We start from the raw sequence: 16,545 nt of genomic DNA, 5'->3' as shown, positions 1-16,545 counted from the left end.
ACCCCACCGCAGAGTTCAACCATTGCCAGATCACCGGTGACCCCCACTACCGAACCTTCGACAACTTCAGGCACCACTACCAGGGCCGGTACACCTACACCCTGACCAAGACCATCGCCCCGGGCAACCTGCAGCCCTTCAACATCGACGGCAAGAACAAGCGGAGGAGCTTCATCAGCCGTGTCTCCTTCCTGACGGCGGTTTACGTCGACGTCTACGGCCATTCTGCCATGATGATGAAGCGCGGCCAGCTCGTGGTGAGTGCCAGGCACTGGCGCCTTGCCAGGCTGAGGGCTCAGTCGCCCCGTGCATTCGCCAAGACCCTCGGCTAGGAGGGACCGGTAACGGTAGCAGCACAATGTTGCGTTCCCCCCCCCCGCCATTCGGAGGGTGGGTGACATTCGGCAGCGCGCGAGACCCCCTGGATTCAATAAGAGTCTTGAATCACCTCGAGAAAGGCTGCTGGCCTCTTTTGTGTGTTGTGTTGGCACTGTGATGGGCACTTGCCTTGGCACAACGCACGAGGAGAGGCGATCACACCGTGCGCAAAGATCATCACAAGTATGGCTATAGTGTGCAGATTTAACAATGATGTCCATATTCGATGTATCTAGCCTGAAGCTTACACAGTCTTATATAGAACGTACAGCACAGAAACAGGCCATTCGGCCCAACTGGTCCGTGCCGGTGTTTATGCTCCACACGAGCCTCCTGCCACCCCTCTTCATCTCACCCCATCAGCATCTCCTTCTATTCCTTTCTCCCTCATTAACTTATCTCGCTTCCCCTTAAAGGCATCTATGATATTCGCCTCAACCACTCCCTCTGGTGGCGAGTTCCACATTCTCACCACTTCCTGGGTAAAGACGTTTCTCCTGAATTCCCTATCGGATTTATTAGTGACTATCTTATAAGAACATAAGAACATAAGAAGTAGGAGCAGGAGTAGGCCATACGGCCCCTCGGGCCTGCTCCGCCATTCAATAGGATCATGGCTGATCTGAACCTAGTCTCACGTCCACTTCCCCGCCCGCTCCCCGTAACCCCTAATTCCCTTGTCAGCTAGGAAACTGTCTATCTCCGTTTTAAATTTATTTAATGTTGCCGCTTCCACAGCTCTCTGGGGTAGCAAATTCCATAGATTAACTACCCTCTGAGTGAAGAAGTTTCTCCTCATCTCAGTTTTGAAAGGGCAGCCCCTTATTCTAAGATTATGCCCCCTAGTTCTAGTCTCACCCATCAGTGGAAACATCCTCCCCGCATCCACCCGATCAAGCCCCCTCACAATCTTATATGTTTCGATAAGATCGCCTCTCATTCTTCTGAATTCCAATGAGTAGAGGCCCAACCTACTCAACCTTTCCTCATACGTCAACCCCCTCATCTCCGGAGTCAACCGAGTGAACCTTCTCTGAACCGCCTCGAGAGCAAGTATATCTTTTCTTAAATATGGAAACCAAAACTGCACGCAGTATTCCAGTTATGGCCCCTAGTTTTGGACACAAGTGGAAACCTCTTCTCCATGTCTACCCTATCGAACCCTTTCATAATCTTAAAGACCTCCATCAGGTCACCCCCTCAGTCTTCTCTTTTCTAGAGAAAAGAGCCCCCGCCTGTTCAATCTTTCCTGATAGTTATAACCTCTCAGTTCTGGTATCATCCTTGTGAATCTTCATTTGCACCTTCTCCAGTGTCTCTATATCCTTTTTATAATATGGAGACCAGAACTGTGCACAGTAGCGTGGTCTAACCAAGGTTCGATACAAGTTTAACAAGCTGCACCTATCTACAATATATGAACAATCTATGGCCTTCCCATCTACAAAACCTTACTTCCTGTTGTCACGTTTTTGTCACACACTTCTCATGTCAACACTTATAACGCGGATTTCCTATGTAAACATGTCACGCTGCAGTTACAGCCTCCCACCAGTGGTGGAGCCTCAGCTTCCTGTCCCCCACAACCCACCACCCCCCCCCCACCCCAGCACCTCAGAGACCAGACCAGCTCAGTCTCTCCACTCCCCAAACCACAGTAGGTTTTGCTATTGAACGATAAATATCAACTCGATGGGGGTCTGACCAAGGCCCCGTACAACTGAAGCATCGCTTCGTCCTCTTTGTAATCCGGTCCCCCCGTTGAGATGAACACCAACCTCCCACCTGTGAGAGCTACTTGTGAGGAGCATCAGAGGAGCCCTTTCCTACCCTGACCAGATGAACATAGGAACAAGTCGAGGCCATTCAGCCCCTCGAGTCTGTTCCGCCATTCATTGAGATCATGGCTGATCTCAACTCCATCCACCCGCCTTGGCCCCATATCCCTTTATACCCTTACCTCACAAAAGTTTTATCGATCTGAGATTAATTCAGCTAGACTTTCGTCAGCGATGGGGTCTAATGGGAACGTGTTCCTCGATCGCAGGTGGATGGGATCAAGGTCGTCCCGCCTTATGAGCCCAGAGACGGCCTTAGGATTTACCAGAAATCGACGGCGCTTCAACTGGAGACCGACTTTGGACTGGCGGTGAGCTTTCATGGCCAACACAGCGCAGGTAATGGCAAGATAACCTCACCAGGATCTAATTACTAGCCGTTCGGTGCACAGGGTAATGTAGAGGGAGCTCTGTGCTGTCAGGGTGATGTAGAGGGAGCTCTGTACTGTCAGGGTAATGTAGAGGGAGCTCTGTACTGTCAGGGTGATGTAGAGGGAGCTCTGTACTGTCAGGGTGATGTAGAGGGAGCTCTGTACTGTCAGGGTGATGTAGAGGGAGCTCTGTACTGTTAGGGTGATGTAGAGGGAGCTCTGTACTGTCAGGGTGATGTAGAGGGAGCTCTGTACTGTCAGGGTGATGTAGAGGGAGCTCTGTACTGTCAGGGTAATGTAGAGGGAGCTCTGTACTGTCAGGGTGATGTAGAGAGAGCTCTGTACTGTCAGGGTGATGTAGAGGGAGCTCTGTACTGTCAGGGTAATGTAGAGGGAGCTCTGTACTGTCAGGGTGATGTAGAGGGAGCTCTGTACTGTCAGGGTGATGTAGAGGGAGCTCTGTACTGTCAGGGTGATGTAGAGGGAGCTCTGTACTGTCAGGGTAATGTAGAGGGAGCTCTGTACTGTCAGGGTAATGTAGAGGGAGCTCTGTACTGTCAGGGTGATGTAGAGGGTGCTCTGTACTGTCAGGGTGATGTAGAGGGAGCTCTGTACTGTCAGGGTAATGTCGAGGGAGCTCTGTACTGTCAGGGTAATGTAGAGGGAGCTCTGTACTGTCAGAGTGATGTAGAGGGAGCTCTGTACTGTCAGGGTAATGTAGAGGAAGCTCTGTACTGTCAGGGTAATGTAGGGGGAGCTCTGTACTGTCAGGGTGATGTAGAGGGAGCTCTGTACTGTCAGGGTAATGTAGAGGGAGCTCTGTACTGTCAGGGTAATGTAGAGGGAGCTCTGTACTGTCAGGGTGATGTAGAGGGAGCTCTGTACTGTCAGGGTAATGTAGAGGGAGCTCTACTGTCAGGGTAATGTAGAGGGAGCTCTGTACTGTCAGGGTAATGTAGAGGGAGCTCTGTACTGTCAGGGTAATGTAGAGGGAGCTCTGTACTGTCAGGGTGATGTAGAGGGTGCTCTGTACTGTCAGGGTGATGTGGAGGGAGCTCTGTACTGTCAGGGTAATGTAGAGGGAGCTCTGTACTGTAAGGATGATGCAGAGGGAGCTCTGTACTGTCAGGGTAATGTAGAGGGAGCTCTGTACTGTCAGGGTAATGTAGAGGGAGCTCTGTACTGTCAGGGTAATGTAGAGGGAGCTCTGTACTGTCAGGGTAATGTAGAGGGAGCTCTGTACTGTCAGGGTAATGTAGAGGGTGCTCTGTACTGTCAGGGTAATGTAGAGGGAGCTCTGTACTGTCAGGGTAATGTAGAGGGAGCTCTGTACTGTCAGGGTGATGTAGAGGGAGCTCTGTACTGTCAGGGTGATGTAGAGGGAGCTCTGTACTGTCAGGGTAATGTAGAGGGAGCTCTGTACTGTCAGGGTAATGTAGAGGGTGCTCTGTACTGTCAGGGTAATGTAGAGGGAGCTCTGTACTGTCAGGGTAATGTAGAGGGAGCTCTACTGTCAGGGTAATGTAGAGGGTGCTCTGTACTGTCAGGGTAATGTAGAGGGAGCTCTGTACTGTCAGGGTAATGTAGAGGGAGCTCTGTACTGTCAGGGTAATGTAGAGGGAGCTCTGTACTGTCAGGGTAATGTAGAGGGTGCTCTGTACTGTCAGGGTAATGTAGAGGGAGCTCTGTGCTGTCAGGGTAATGTAGAGTGAGCTCTGTACTGTCAGGGTAATGTAGAGGGAGCTCTGTACTGTCAGGGTGCTGTAGAGAGAGCTCTGTACTGTCAGGGTAATGTAGAGGGAGCTCTGTACTGTCAGGGTGATGTAGAGGGAGCTCTGTACTGTCAGGGTAATGTAGAGGGTGCTCTGTACTGTCAGGGTAATGTAGAGGGAGCTCTGTACTGTCAGGGTGATGTAGAGGGAGCTCTGTACTGTCATGGAAATGTAGAGGGAGCTCTGTACTGTCAGGATAATGTAGAGGGAGCTCTGTACTGTCAGGGTGATGTAGAGGGAGCTCTGTACTGTCAGGGTGATGTAGAGGGAGCTCTGTACTGTCAGTGTAATGTAGAGGGAGCTCTGTACTGTCAGGGTAATGTAGAGGGAGCTCTGTACTGTCAGGGTAATGTAGAGGGAGCTCTGTACTGTCAGGGTAATGTAGAGGGAGCTCTGTACTGTCAGGGTAATGTAGAGGGAGCTCTGTACTGTCAGGGTAATGTAGAGGGAGCTCTGTACTGTCAGGGTGATGTAGAGGGAGCTCTGTACTGTCAGGGTAATGTAGAGGGAGCTCTGTACTGTCAGGGTGATGTAGAGGGAGCTCTATACTGTCAGGGTAATGTAGAGGGAGCTCTGTACTGTCAGGGTAATGTAGAGGGAGCTCTGTACTGTCAGGGTGATGTAGAGGGAGCTCTGTACTGTCAGGGTGATGTAGAGGGTGCTCTGTACTGTCAGGGTAATGTAGAGGGTGCTCTGTACTGTCAGGGTAATGTAGAGGGAGCTCTGTACTGTCAGGGTAATGTAGAGGGAGCTCTGTACTGTCAGGGTAATGTAGAGGGAGCTCTGTACTGTCAGGGTGATGTAGAGGGAGCTCTGTACTGTCAGGGTAATGTAGAGGGAGCTCTGTACTGTCAGGGTGATGTAGAGGGAGCTCTGTACTGTCAGGGTAATGTAGAGGGAGCTCTGTCCTGTCAGGGTAATGTAGAGGGAGCTCTGTACTGTCAGGGTAATGTAGAGGGAGCTCTGTACTGTCAGGGTGATGTAGAGGGTGCTCTGTACTGTCAGGGTAATGTAGAGGGTGCTCTGTACTGTCAGGGTAATGTAGAGGGAGCACTGTACTGTCAGGATGATGTAGAGGGTGCTCTGTACTGTCAGGGTAATGTAGAGGGAGCTCTGTACTGTCAGGGTGATGTAGAGGGAGCTCTGTACTGTCAGGGTGATGTAGAGGGAGCTCTGTACTGTCAGGGTGATGTAGAGGGAGCTCTGTACTGTCAGGGTGATGTAGAGGGAGCTCTGTACTGTCAGGGTAATGTAGAGGGAGCTCTGTACTGTCAGGGTGATGTAGAGGGAGCACTGTCCTGTCAGGATGATGTAGAGGGAGCTCTGTACTGTCAGGGTAATGTAGAGGGAGCTCTGTACTGTCAGGGTGATGTAGAGGGTGCTCTGTACTGTCAGGGTAATGTAGAGGGTGCTCTGTACTGTCAGGGTGATGTAGAGAGAGCTCTACTGTTAGGGTGATGTAGAGGGAGCTCTGTACTGTCAGGGTGATGTAGAGGGAGCTCTGTACTGTCAGGGTGATGTAGAGGGAGCACTGTACTGTCAGGATGATGTAGAGGGAGCTCTGTACTGTCAGGGTAATGTAGAGGGAGCTCTGTACTGTCAGGGTAATGTAGAGGGAGCTCTGTACTGTCAGGGTGATGTAGAGGGTGCTCTGTACTGTCAGGGTAATGTAGAGGGTGCTCTGTACTGTCAGGGTGATGTAGAGAGAGCTCTACTGTTAGGGTGATGTAGAGGGAGCTCTGTACTGTCAGGGTGATGTAGAGGGAGCTCTGTACTGTCAGGGTGATGTAGAGGGTGCTCTGTACTGTCAGGGTGATGTAGAGGGTGCTCTGTACTGTCAGGGTAATGTAGAGGGAGCTCTGTACTGTCAGGGTGATGTAAAGGGTGCTCTGTACTGTCAGGGTGATGTAGAGGGAGCTCTGTACTGTCAGGGTAATGTAGAGGGAGCTCTGTACTGTCAGGGTGATGTAAAGGGTGCTCTGTACTGTCAGGGTGATGTAAAGGGTGCTCTGTACTGTCAGGGTGATGTAGAGGGAGCTCTGTACTGTCAGGGTAATGTAGAGGGAGCTCTGTACTGTCAGGGTGATGTAAAGGGTGCTCTGTACTGTCAGGGTGATGTAGAGGGAGCTCTGTACTGTCATGGTAATGTAGAGGGTGCTCTGTACTGTCAGGGTGATGTAGAGGGTGCTCTGTACTGTCAGGGTAATGTAGAGGGAGCTCTGTACTGTCAGGGTGATGTAAAGGGTGCTCTGTACTGTCAGGGTGATGTAGAGGGAGCTCTGTACTGTCATGGTAATGTAGAGGGAGCTCTGTACTGTCAGGGTGATGTAGAGGGAGCTCTGTACTGTCAGGGTAATGTAGAGGGAGCTCTGTACTGTCAGGGTAATGTAGAGAGAGCTCTGTACTGTCAGGGTGATGTAGAGGGAGCTCTGTACTGTCAGGGTGATGTAGAGGGAGCTCTGTACTGTCAGGGTGATGTAGAGGGAGCTCTGTACTGTCAGGGTGATGTAGAGGGAGCTCTGTACTGTCAGGGTAATGTAGAGGGAGCTCTGTACTGTCAGGGTGATGTAGAGGGAGCTCTGTACTGTCAGGGTAATGTAGAGGGTGCTCTGTACTGTCAGGGTAATGTAGAGGGAGCTCTGTACTGTCAGGGTAATGTAGAGGGAGCTCTGTACTGTCAGGGTAATGTAGAGGGTGCTCTGTACTATCAGGGTAATGTAGAGGGAGCTCTGTACTGTCAGGGTGATGTAGAGGGAGCTCTGTACTGTCAGGGTAATGTAGAGGGAGCTCTATACTGTCAGGGTGATGTAGAGGGAGCTCCGTACTGTCAGGGTGATGTAGAGGGAGCTCTGTACTGTCAGGGTGATGTAGAGGGAGCTCTGTACTGTCAGGGTGATGTAGAGGGAGCTCTGTACTGTCAGGGTGATGTCGAGGGAGCTCTGTACTGTCAGGGTAATGTAGAGGGTGCTCTGTACTATCAGGGTAATGTAGAGGGAGCTCTGTACTGTCAGGGTGATGTAGAGGGAGCTCTGTACTGTCAGGGTAATGTAGAGGGTGCTCTGTACTGTCAGGGTAATGTAGAGGGTGCTCTGTACTATCAGGGTAATGTAGAGGGAGCTCTGTACTGTCAGGGTGATGTAGAGGGAGCTCTGTACTGTCAGGGTGATGTAGAGGGAGCTCTGTACTGTCAGGGTGATGTAGAGGGAGCTCTGTACTGTCAGGGTGATGTAGAGGGAGCTCTGTACTGTCAGGGTGATGTCGAGGGAGCTCTGTACTGTCAGGGTAATGTAGAGGGAGCTCTATACTGTCAGGGTGATGTAGAGGGAGCTCTGTACTGTCAGGGTAATGTAGAGGGAGCTCTGTACTGTCAGGGTGATGTAGAGGGAGCTCTGTACTGTCAGGGTAATGTAGAGGGTGCTCTGTACTGTCAGGGTGATGTAGAGGGAGCTCTGTACTGTCAGGGTAATGTAGAGGGAGCTCTGTACTGTCAGGGTGATGTAGAGGGAGCTCTGTACTGTCAGGGTAATGTAGAGGGAGCTCTATACTGTCAGGGTGATGTAGAGGGAGCTCTGTACTGTCAGGGTAATGTAGAGGGAGCTCTGTACTGTCAGGGTGATGTAGAGGGAGCTCTGTACTGTCAGGGTAATGTAGAGGGAGCTCTGCACTGCCAGGGTGATGTAGAGGGAGCTCTGTACTGTCAGGGTAATGTAGAGGGAGCTCTGTACTGTCAGGGTAATGTAGAGGGAGCTCTACTGTCAGGGTAATGTCGAGGGAGCTCTGCACTGCCAGGGTGATGTAGAGGGAGCTCTGTACTGTCAGGGTGATGTAGAGGGAGCTCTGTACTGTCAGGGTGATGTAGAGGGAGCTCTGTACTGTTAGGGTGATGTAGAGGGAGCTCTGTACTCTCGGTAATGTAGAGGGAGCTCTGTACTGTCAGGGTAATGTAGAGGGAGCTCTGTACTGTCAGGGTAATGTAGAGGGAGCTCTGTACTGTTAGGGTGATGTAGAGGGAGCTCTGTACTCTCAGGGTAATGTAGAGGGAGCTCTGTACTGTCAGGGTAATGTAGAGGGAGCTCTGTACTGTCAGGGTGATGTAGAGGGAGCTCTGTACTGTCAGGGTAATGTAGAGGGAGCTCTGTACTGTCAGGGTAATGTAGAGGGAGCTCTGTACTGTCAGGGTGATGTAGAGGGTGCTCTGTACTGTAAGGGTGATGTAGAGGGATCTCTGTACTGTCAGGGTGATGTAGAGGGAGCTCTGTCCTGTCAGGGTAATGTAGGGCAGCTTTATAATGGGCAATCCCTTCCTCACCTCGGACATCGACCTCCCTCTCCTTCGTAACCTTTCTACTCTATTTCATCAAAGGGCAAAGTGCCTCTGACCTTTTCTCTCTTGTTCCTCCAAAGCCCCCGCCCCCCCGCCGTACCCTACGCACCCTTCCACCTCCCTGCACCCGACTCTACCTCCTCTTTTCCCAGGACCTCACCCCGTGGAACCCCTGCACTCCCTCAGGCCGTCCCTTCCTTCTACCATCTGCAGAGCCAAGCTTGACATCATCTCACCTTCACTCTTGACTCATTGTCCCTCTAACTCTTCTGAGGCTTGTCGCTGTCCTGCGCTTTAGGCCTTGGTTGTACCCGGGTGCCTTCAATAAAATTTGGGAGTTGACGTACAATTAACAGAACGTTAAGTTAAGGAGATGCCATGCCTATTAACAACAGCAACCTGCATTTATATAGCGCCTTTAACGTCCCAAGACGCTTCACTGGAGCGATTATCAGACTAAATTTGTCACCGAGCCGCATAAGGAGATATTAGGGCAGGTGACCAAAATTCTTGGTCAAAGAGGTAGGTATTAAGGAGCGTCTTAAAGGAGGAGAGGTTTAGGGAGGGAATTCCAGAGCCTGGGGCCCAGGCGGCTGAAGGCACGGCCGCCAATGGTGGAGCGATTAAAATCAGGGATGCTCAAGGGGCCAGAATTGGAGAAGCGCAGAGATCTCGGGGTTGGGGGGAGGTGGTTGTCATGCTGGAGGAGGTTACAGAGATAGTGAGGTGGGGGGGGCGAGGCAATGGAGAGAATTGGAAACAAGAATGAGAATTTTGAAATCGAGGTGTTGCCGGACTGGGAGCCAATGTAGGTCAGCGAGCACAGGGGGTGATGGGTGAACGGGACTCGGTGCGAGTTAGGACACGGGGCAGTGAGCACAGGGGGCGATGGGTGAACGGGACTCGGTGTGAGTTAGGACACGGGGCAGTGAGCACAGGGGGTGACGGGTGAACGGGACTTGGTGCGAGTTAGGACACGGGGCAGCGAGCACAGGGGGCGATGGGTGAACGGGACTCGGTGTGAGTTAGGACACGGGGCAGTGAGCACAGGGGGTGATGGGTGAACGGGACTCGGTGCGAGTTAGGACACGGGGCAGTGAGCGCAGAGGGGTGATGGGTGAACGGGACTGGGTGCGAGTTAGGACACGGGGCAGTGAGCACAGGGGGTGATGGGTGAACGGGACTCGGTGCAAGTTAGGACACGGGGCAGTGAGCACAGGGGGGTGATGGGTGAACGGGACTCGGTGCGAGTTAGGACACGGGGCAGCGAGCACAGGGGGTGATGGGTGAATGGGACTCGGTGCGAGTTAGGACACGGGGCAGCGAGCACAGCGGGGTGATGGGTGAACGGGACTGGGTGCGAGTTAGGACACGGGGCAGTGAGCACGGGGTGATGGGTGAACGGGACTGGGTGCGAGTTAGGACACGGGGCAGCGAGCACAGGGGGGTGATGGGTGAACGGGACTCAGTGCGAGTTAGGACACGGGGCAGTGAGCACAGGGGGTGATGGGTGAACGGGACTCAGTGCGAGTTAGGACACGGGGCAGTGAGCACAGGGGGTGATGGGTGAACGGGACTCAGTGCGAGTTAGGACACGGGGCAGTGAGCACAGGGGGCGATGGGTGAATGGGACTCGGTGCGAGTTAGGACACGGGGCAGTGAGCACAGGGGGTGATGGGTGAACGGGACTCGGTGCGAGCTAGGACACGGGGCAGCGAGCACAGGGGGGTGATGGGTGAACGGGACTCGGTGCAAGTTAGGACACGGGGCAGTGAGCACAGGGGGCGATGGGTGAACGGGACTCGGTGCGAGTTAGGACACGGGGCAGTGAGCACAGGGGGTGATGGGTGAACGGGACTCGGTGCGAGTTAGGACACGGGGCAGCGAGCACAGGGGGTGATGGGTGAACGGGACTCAGTGCGAGTTAGGACACGGGGCGGCAGAGATTTGGATGAGCTAAAGTTTATGGAAGATGGGAGCGTCGGAATAGTCAAGTGTGGAGGTGACAAATGCACATATGAGGATACAGAAGATAATCGGGTTAATTTTTCTTCCGCTCCCCCCCCCCCCCCCACGCTCCCTTGCAGTTATCACCCTCCCGAACACGTACCAGAACCGCGTGCGAGGACTCTGCGGGAACTACGACGGGCAGAGGAACAACGACTTCACCAAGCCCAACGGCGAGGTGGTGCGCAACGTCAACGCCTTCGGGAACAGCTGGCGGGTGAAGTCGAGAAACCGGCGGGTGGACGAGCCGGAGACGCCAAGACTGCACAAGTGAGTCGGGCAGCGCCCAGATCCCGCTGGGTTAATGGGGGGAGGTACCGAGCCAAACGATGGACCATCTCCAACGAGAGGGAGAGAGAGAGAGAGAGAGTCCAACCACCTCCCCTTGGCATTCAACGGCATTACCATCGCCGAATCCCCCACCATCAACATCCTGGGGGGTCGCCATTGACCAGAAACTTAACCGGACCAGCCACATAAATACTGTGGCAACAAGGGCAGGTCAGAGGCTAGGTATTCTGCGGTGAGTGTCTCACCCCCTGACTCCCCAAAGCATTTCCATCATCGACAAGTCAGGAGTGTGATGGAATACTCTCCACTTGCCTGGATGAGAGCAGCTCCAACAACACTCAAGAAGCTCAACACCATCCAGGACAAAGCAGCCGGCTTGATTGGCACCCCATCCACCATCTTAAACATTCACTCCCTCCACCACCGGCGCACCGTGGCTGCAGTGTGTACCATCTACAAGATGCACTGCAGCAACTCGTCAAGGCTTCTTCGGCAGCACCTCCCAAACCCGCGATCTCCACCACCGATAAGGACGAGGGCAGCGGGCGCACGGGAACACCACCACCTCCAAGTTCCCCTCCAAGTCACACACCATCCTGACTTGGAAATATATCGGCCGTTCCTTCATCGTCGCCGGGTCAAAATCCTGGAACTCCCTCCCTAACAGCACTGTGGGAGTACCTTCACCACACGGACTGCGGCGGTTCAAGAAGGCGGCTCACCACCACCTTCTCGAGGGGCAACTAGGGACGGTCAATAAATGCCGGCCTTGCCAGTGACGCCCCACATCCTGAGCTTCAGTTTGCACCGAGCCGACTGATCTCAGCCGAGACGCGCATTTTGTCCCGTTACATATTTGGCCTCAGTATCCCTAGACTGAGCTGGCTGGGGTGGAGGAGGGGAGGCAGAGGGGAGAAACCCAGGCCAGAGTTCCTTCTCTGAATCGCTACCCAGTGACCCCTGTTTTGAAAGTGGGCGCGGGCTTCAGATGAGGGCGGTGTCCGGCTCGGCCGCGATGCCCCCGCAGTCAAATAGCCCGCCGAGGCTCACACAGTAGAATGACCGATTGTTGTGGTAGTTGGGGCGGGGGGGGGGGGGTGGGGGGGAAACGGAAGGAGATCCTGGGGGGCATCTGCGGCGCCCGTGGGACCCGTAACTCCCAACTAGAGCCAGCGAGAAAGGCAGGAATGTTATTCCGAGAAAGGAAGGGAGGGCGTCTTGCGGCGGGGGAGAGCGCCGTTCCACCTCTGACCTAACCTTGTCGCTTTCTCACCAGGCGCGAATTGAGCGACCTGGAATCGGGCTTCACCACAGAGGACTGCAGCCCCCAGCAACTCGCCATAATGAGCAGCGCCGACTACTGCGGAGCGCTATCCAGCCCAGTGGGGCCATTCAAAGACTGCCATTCCACCGTGGACCCCACCCCTTTCCAGGAGTAAGTGGCTGTAAAGTGCTGTTGTAACATAGGAAACGTGGCAGCCAAATTGTGCACAGCAAGATCCCACCCACACGCACACACACATACACACATAGCAACAACAACTCGCATTTATATAGCGCCTTTAACGCAGTCCCCACAGGAGCGTCATCAGACATATATTTGACGCCGAGCCACATAAGGAGACATTAGGGCAGATGGCTTAAAAGCTTGGTCAAAGGGGTTAGGTTTTAAGGAGCGTCTTAAAAGAGGAGAGAGAGAGAGAGAGGCGGAGAGGTTTCGGGAGGGAATTCCCGAGCTTGGGGCCCTCGGCAACTGAAGGCGCGGCCGCCGACGGTGGTGCGATTAAAATCGGGGATGTTCAAGAGGCCAGAATTGGAGGAGCACAGAGATCGCGGAGGGGTTGTGGGGCTGGAGGAGATTACAGAGATAGGGAGGGGGGAGGGAGCTGCGAGGCCACGGAGCGATTCGAACACACTGATTAGAAGTTTAAAATTGAGCCGTTGCCGGATCGGGAGCCAATGTAGGTCAGCGAGCACGGCGGGGTGGGGGGTGATGGGTGAACGGGACTTGGTGCCAGTTAGGACACGGGGCAGCGGAGTTTTGGATGACCTGAAGTTTGCGTAGCCATGTAATAAACGAGCAGATAATTTGCTTTTTTAGTGATATTGGCCAGGGCTCCCCTTCGCTTCTTCGCCCCGCCCACTCGCTTAGTCTCTTCGCGTTGCCCTTGTAACCAGGAGCGACTCCGACCCTGAACATAGTAGGCCCGAGGCCTAGGGTTGCCATGCCAACCCTCCAGGAATTGAAGATTAATCACCAGGACGCTGCTGCGAGCAACATCCGGGAGGAAAATCACAGGGGCCATAAACAACATGGTGTTTTTATTTTTATTTTCTTTCTTCAACGCTTTTGTTTATTAGTAATAAAAATATTGGAGGCAGGGAATCAGGGCTGTTTGACGGACATGAAGAATCAACCAATCGGGTAACGAAGAGCCTGTTCGCTTTCCACAATTGGCTGGGAAGGCGGGGCTCCGCGAAGATTGGCGTGTCGGGCGACCAATGGCGGGAGAGTGGGGTGGGGGTGGGGAGGGTGCGGGATACGTCCAACCTGAATTGGCGACTCTGGTCGGCTGAGGTTGAGGAAGCGAGGTCAGCAGGGGGAGGGGGCGGTGGTCGGGGGGGGTGGTCGTAGTGCAGGACGCATCAAGGTTGGAAAAGAGAAGATGAGATAAATCGAGGAGTAATTGTGAAGGTGACACCAAGTTTACTGTCCTGTCGAATGAGGGGGAGATCGGAGTCCTGGGAATGATTGAGTTAGCAAGAAAAAGACTTGCAGTTATACAGCGCCTTTCATGACCTCCGGACGTCCCAATGCGCTCTACAGCCAACAAAGTACTTTTTTGAAGTGTAGTCACTGTTGTAATGTAGGAAACGCTGTAGCCAATTTGCACACAGCAAGCTCCCACAAACAGAAATGTAATAATGACCAGATCATCTGGTTTTAGTGATAAATATTGGGCCCAGGACACCGGGGAGAACTCCCCCCTGCTCTTCTTCGAAATAGTGGCCATGCGATCTTTTACGTCCACCTGAGAGAGCAGACGGGGCCTCAGTTTAACATCTCATCCGAAAGACGGCACCTCAGACAGTGCAGCACTCCCTCAGCACTGCACTGGGAGTGTCAGCCTAGATTATGTGCTGGAGTCTCTGGAGCGGGACTCGAACCCACGACCTCCTGACTCAGAGACGAGAGAGAGTGCGACCCACTGATTCATGGCCGACACCAAGTAGATGGTGCGATGAGTCTTGATTTCAGCACGGTGAGATTGCCAGGAGGACAGAGATTTGCAGTAGTAGGGCTCAGTTTAAATACGACCTACATCTAGGGATCACCGTAGAGACAACCCTGCCCGCACCCCACCCCCTCCCAAGCCGCGGGGCGTGTGGTCAGGGCGTGGCGACCGCTCCTTGGCTGAAACGCGCCGGATTCGGCGGCGGAGGCCTCCGTACAAGGCCGGGCGTTTTACGCGAGAAGCTGATGGGAGGCCTGACTGTTCTTTGTCGACCCTGCAGGAACTGCGTGTTCGACCTGTGCGCGATGTACAACAACACACAGCTGCGCTGCGACAGCTTCGAGACCTACTCTCAGAACTGCCAGGAGCTGGGCGTGCGGCTGGGCAACTGGAGACAGCGGACTGGGTGCGGTAAGTAAAGCCACAGGATCCCAGCTCTGACCTTTAGCCTCAGTGGCCTTTCACCTCCGTGACCTGTCACCTCCGTGGCCTTTCACCTCTGTGGCCTGTCACCTCCATGGCCTTTCACCTCCGTGGCCTGTCACCTCCGTGATCTCTCGCCTCCGTGACACCTCTCGCCTCCACGATCTCTCGCCTCCGTGACCTCTCGCCTCCGTGATCTCTCACCTCCATGACCTCTCATCTCCGTGACTCCTCTCGCCTCTGGGACCTCTCGCCTCCGTGACCTCTCGTCTCCGTGGCCTTTCACCCCTCCCCCCCCAGACTGAACAGGTTAGGGACCGAGCCCTGGGGGTGGTGGTGGGGGGGGGGCGGTGTCTCGAAGCTGTCCATTTTACCTCAGGCCCTGGGAGCCTTTGTTTCACTCCCTCCCCAAGGAGACGGAATAAATCCTGGTGGAAATAGTGGATTGCTTTGATGTGCCGCTTTAACCCTTTCCTTCTCGTCCTTCATTTTATTATGGTTGCTTTTCCAGGAACAGGAGGCGGCCATTCAGTCCCTCCACCCTGCTGCGCCGTTTAATTAGATCATGGCTGATCTGTACCTCAACTCCATCGACCCGGCTTTGGTTCCATAACCCTCGATACCCTTACCCAACAAAAATCTATCCATCCCAGTCTTGAAATTTTCAATTGACCCCCAGCCTCCGCAGCTTCTTGGGGGGTGGAGAGCTCCAGATCTCCACGACCCTTTGTGTGAAAGAAGTGCTTCCTGATATCACCCCTGAACGGCCTGGCTCTAATTTTAAGTTAATGGCCCTCTGTTCTTGATCCAGCATGTTCCCATGACAACCGGCCCAACTTCAACACCCACAGAGGTCAAGCAGCACCTCGGCGATGCTAGTTTGGTGCCAACCGGTCTATCTTTCAGCTGTTGTCGTTCTGTTAAGGTGTGATGTTTATAACCAAGTGCAGAAAGTGTCTTATCCCCTACATAAACGATGCGGTGAGAATGGGTGCGCCTGTGGTGGACATCGCCATCTACTGGTGTCGTAGCATATAATACATAGAGATCACATGACAACAATCTCAGAATTGATAGGTTCAGAGCAAGCCACCTGACATTGTCCATCTAGGTGAATAAATAGGCTCAATTTCAGTAATTCTCTGATATTCCGTGCTGAGACCTCGCCTGGATTGGTTAATAGTTTACAGATCCCGACGGTTATCCTACTGGTAAGTATATAGACGTATAACTTGCTTGTGCTTTCTGTCTATATTAATAAAATCACCAAGTTGATTTAGCTATGGTGTCCGTACCTATATCATTTGGATTAGTCTACTTGGTTGATCTAACAGGTAGTAAAAAAATGGACTTGCATTTATATAGCACCTTTCACGACCTTAGAACGTCCCAATGAGCTTTACAGCCAATGAAGTACTTTTGAAGTGTCATCATTGCTGTAATTTAGGGCATGTGGCATGGTTGAGGGATGAATATTGGCCCAGGACACCGGTGGAGAAGGCTGCTGCTCTTCTTCAAAGAGTGCCATGGGATCCTTCACGACCAACCGAGAGGGCAGACGGGGCCTCGGTTTATCTGAAAGACGGCATCTCTGACAGTGCAGCGCTCCCTCAGTACTGCGCTGGGAGTGTCGGCCTTTTCCCCTACATTACAACAGTACTTTCGTCGGCTGTAAAGCGCTTTGGGACGTCCTGAGGCCATGGAAGGCGCTATATAAATGCAAGTCTTTTCTTTTTCTTTGTTAAAGCCCCGGATTTTAATCTAATTCGCCCGACGGGAAGGGGGCGGGTTTGGGTCGGGCGCTATTGGGCGATAAAATGTCCGACATGAACCCCCCCTCCCCCCACCTCATTCCTGCTGGGTGAGGGTTAGTTTAAAATCGGGGCTTAGTAACGAGAGTGAGGT

The 16,545-nt window shown here is 53.3% G+C and overlaps 1 protein-coding gene across 1 annotated transcript in view; it reads left to right on the top strand.

Annotated features, from left to right (window-relative positions):
* zanl (zonadhesin, like) overlaps positions 1 to 16,545 on the top strand; it is a 193,978-nt gene that overhangs the window by 156,831 nt on the left and 20,602 nt on the right. Inside the window, exons 85-89 of the mRNA XM_085977081.1 lie at positions 13 to 257; positions 2,426 to 2,555; positions 10,771 to 10,960; positions 12,258 to 12,416; positions 14,498 to 14,628. Of these exons, the coding sequence (XP_085833207.1) occupies positions 13 to 257; positions 2,426 to 2,555; positions 10,771 to 10,960; positions 12,258 to 12,416; positions 14,498 to 14,628 (855 nt within the window). The remainder of the gene's footprint in view (positions 1 to 12; positions 258 to 2,425; positions 2,556 to 10,770; positions 10,961 to 12,257; positions 12,417 to 14,497; positions 14,629 to 16,545) is intronic.

This window comes from Somniosus microcephalus, unplaced genomic scaffold (assembly GCF_052327205.1).
Source record: "Somniosus microcephalus isolate GS21.2 unplaced genomic scaffold, FLI_Smic_1.0 unresolved_chr4, whole genome shotgun sequence".
In the NCBI taxonomy this organism is placed as follows: Eukaryota; Metazoa; Chordata; class Chondrichthyes; order Squaliformes; family Somniosidae; genus Somniosus; species Somniosus microcephalus.
Note: the sequence above shows the minus strand (reverse complement) of the source record. Positions and strands in the feature narration are given on the sequence as shown.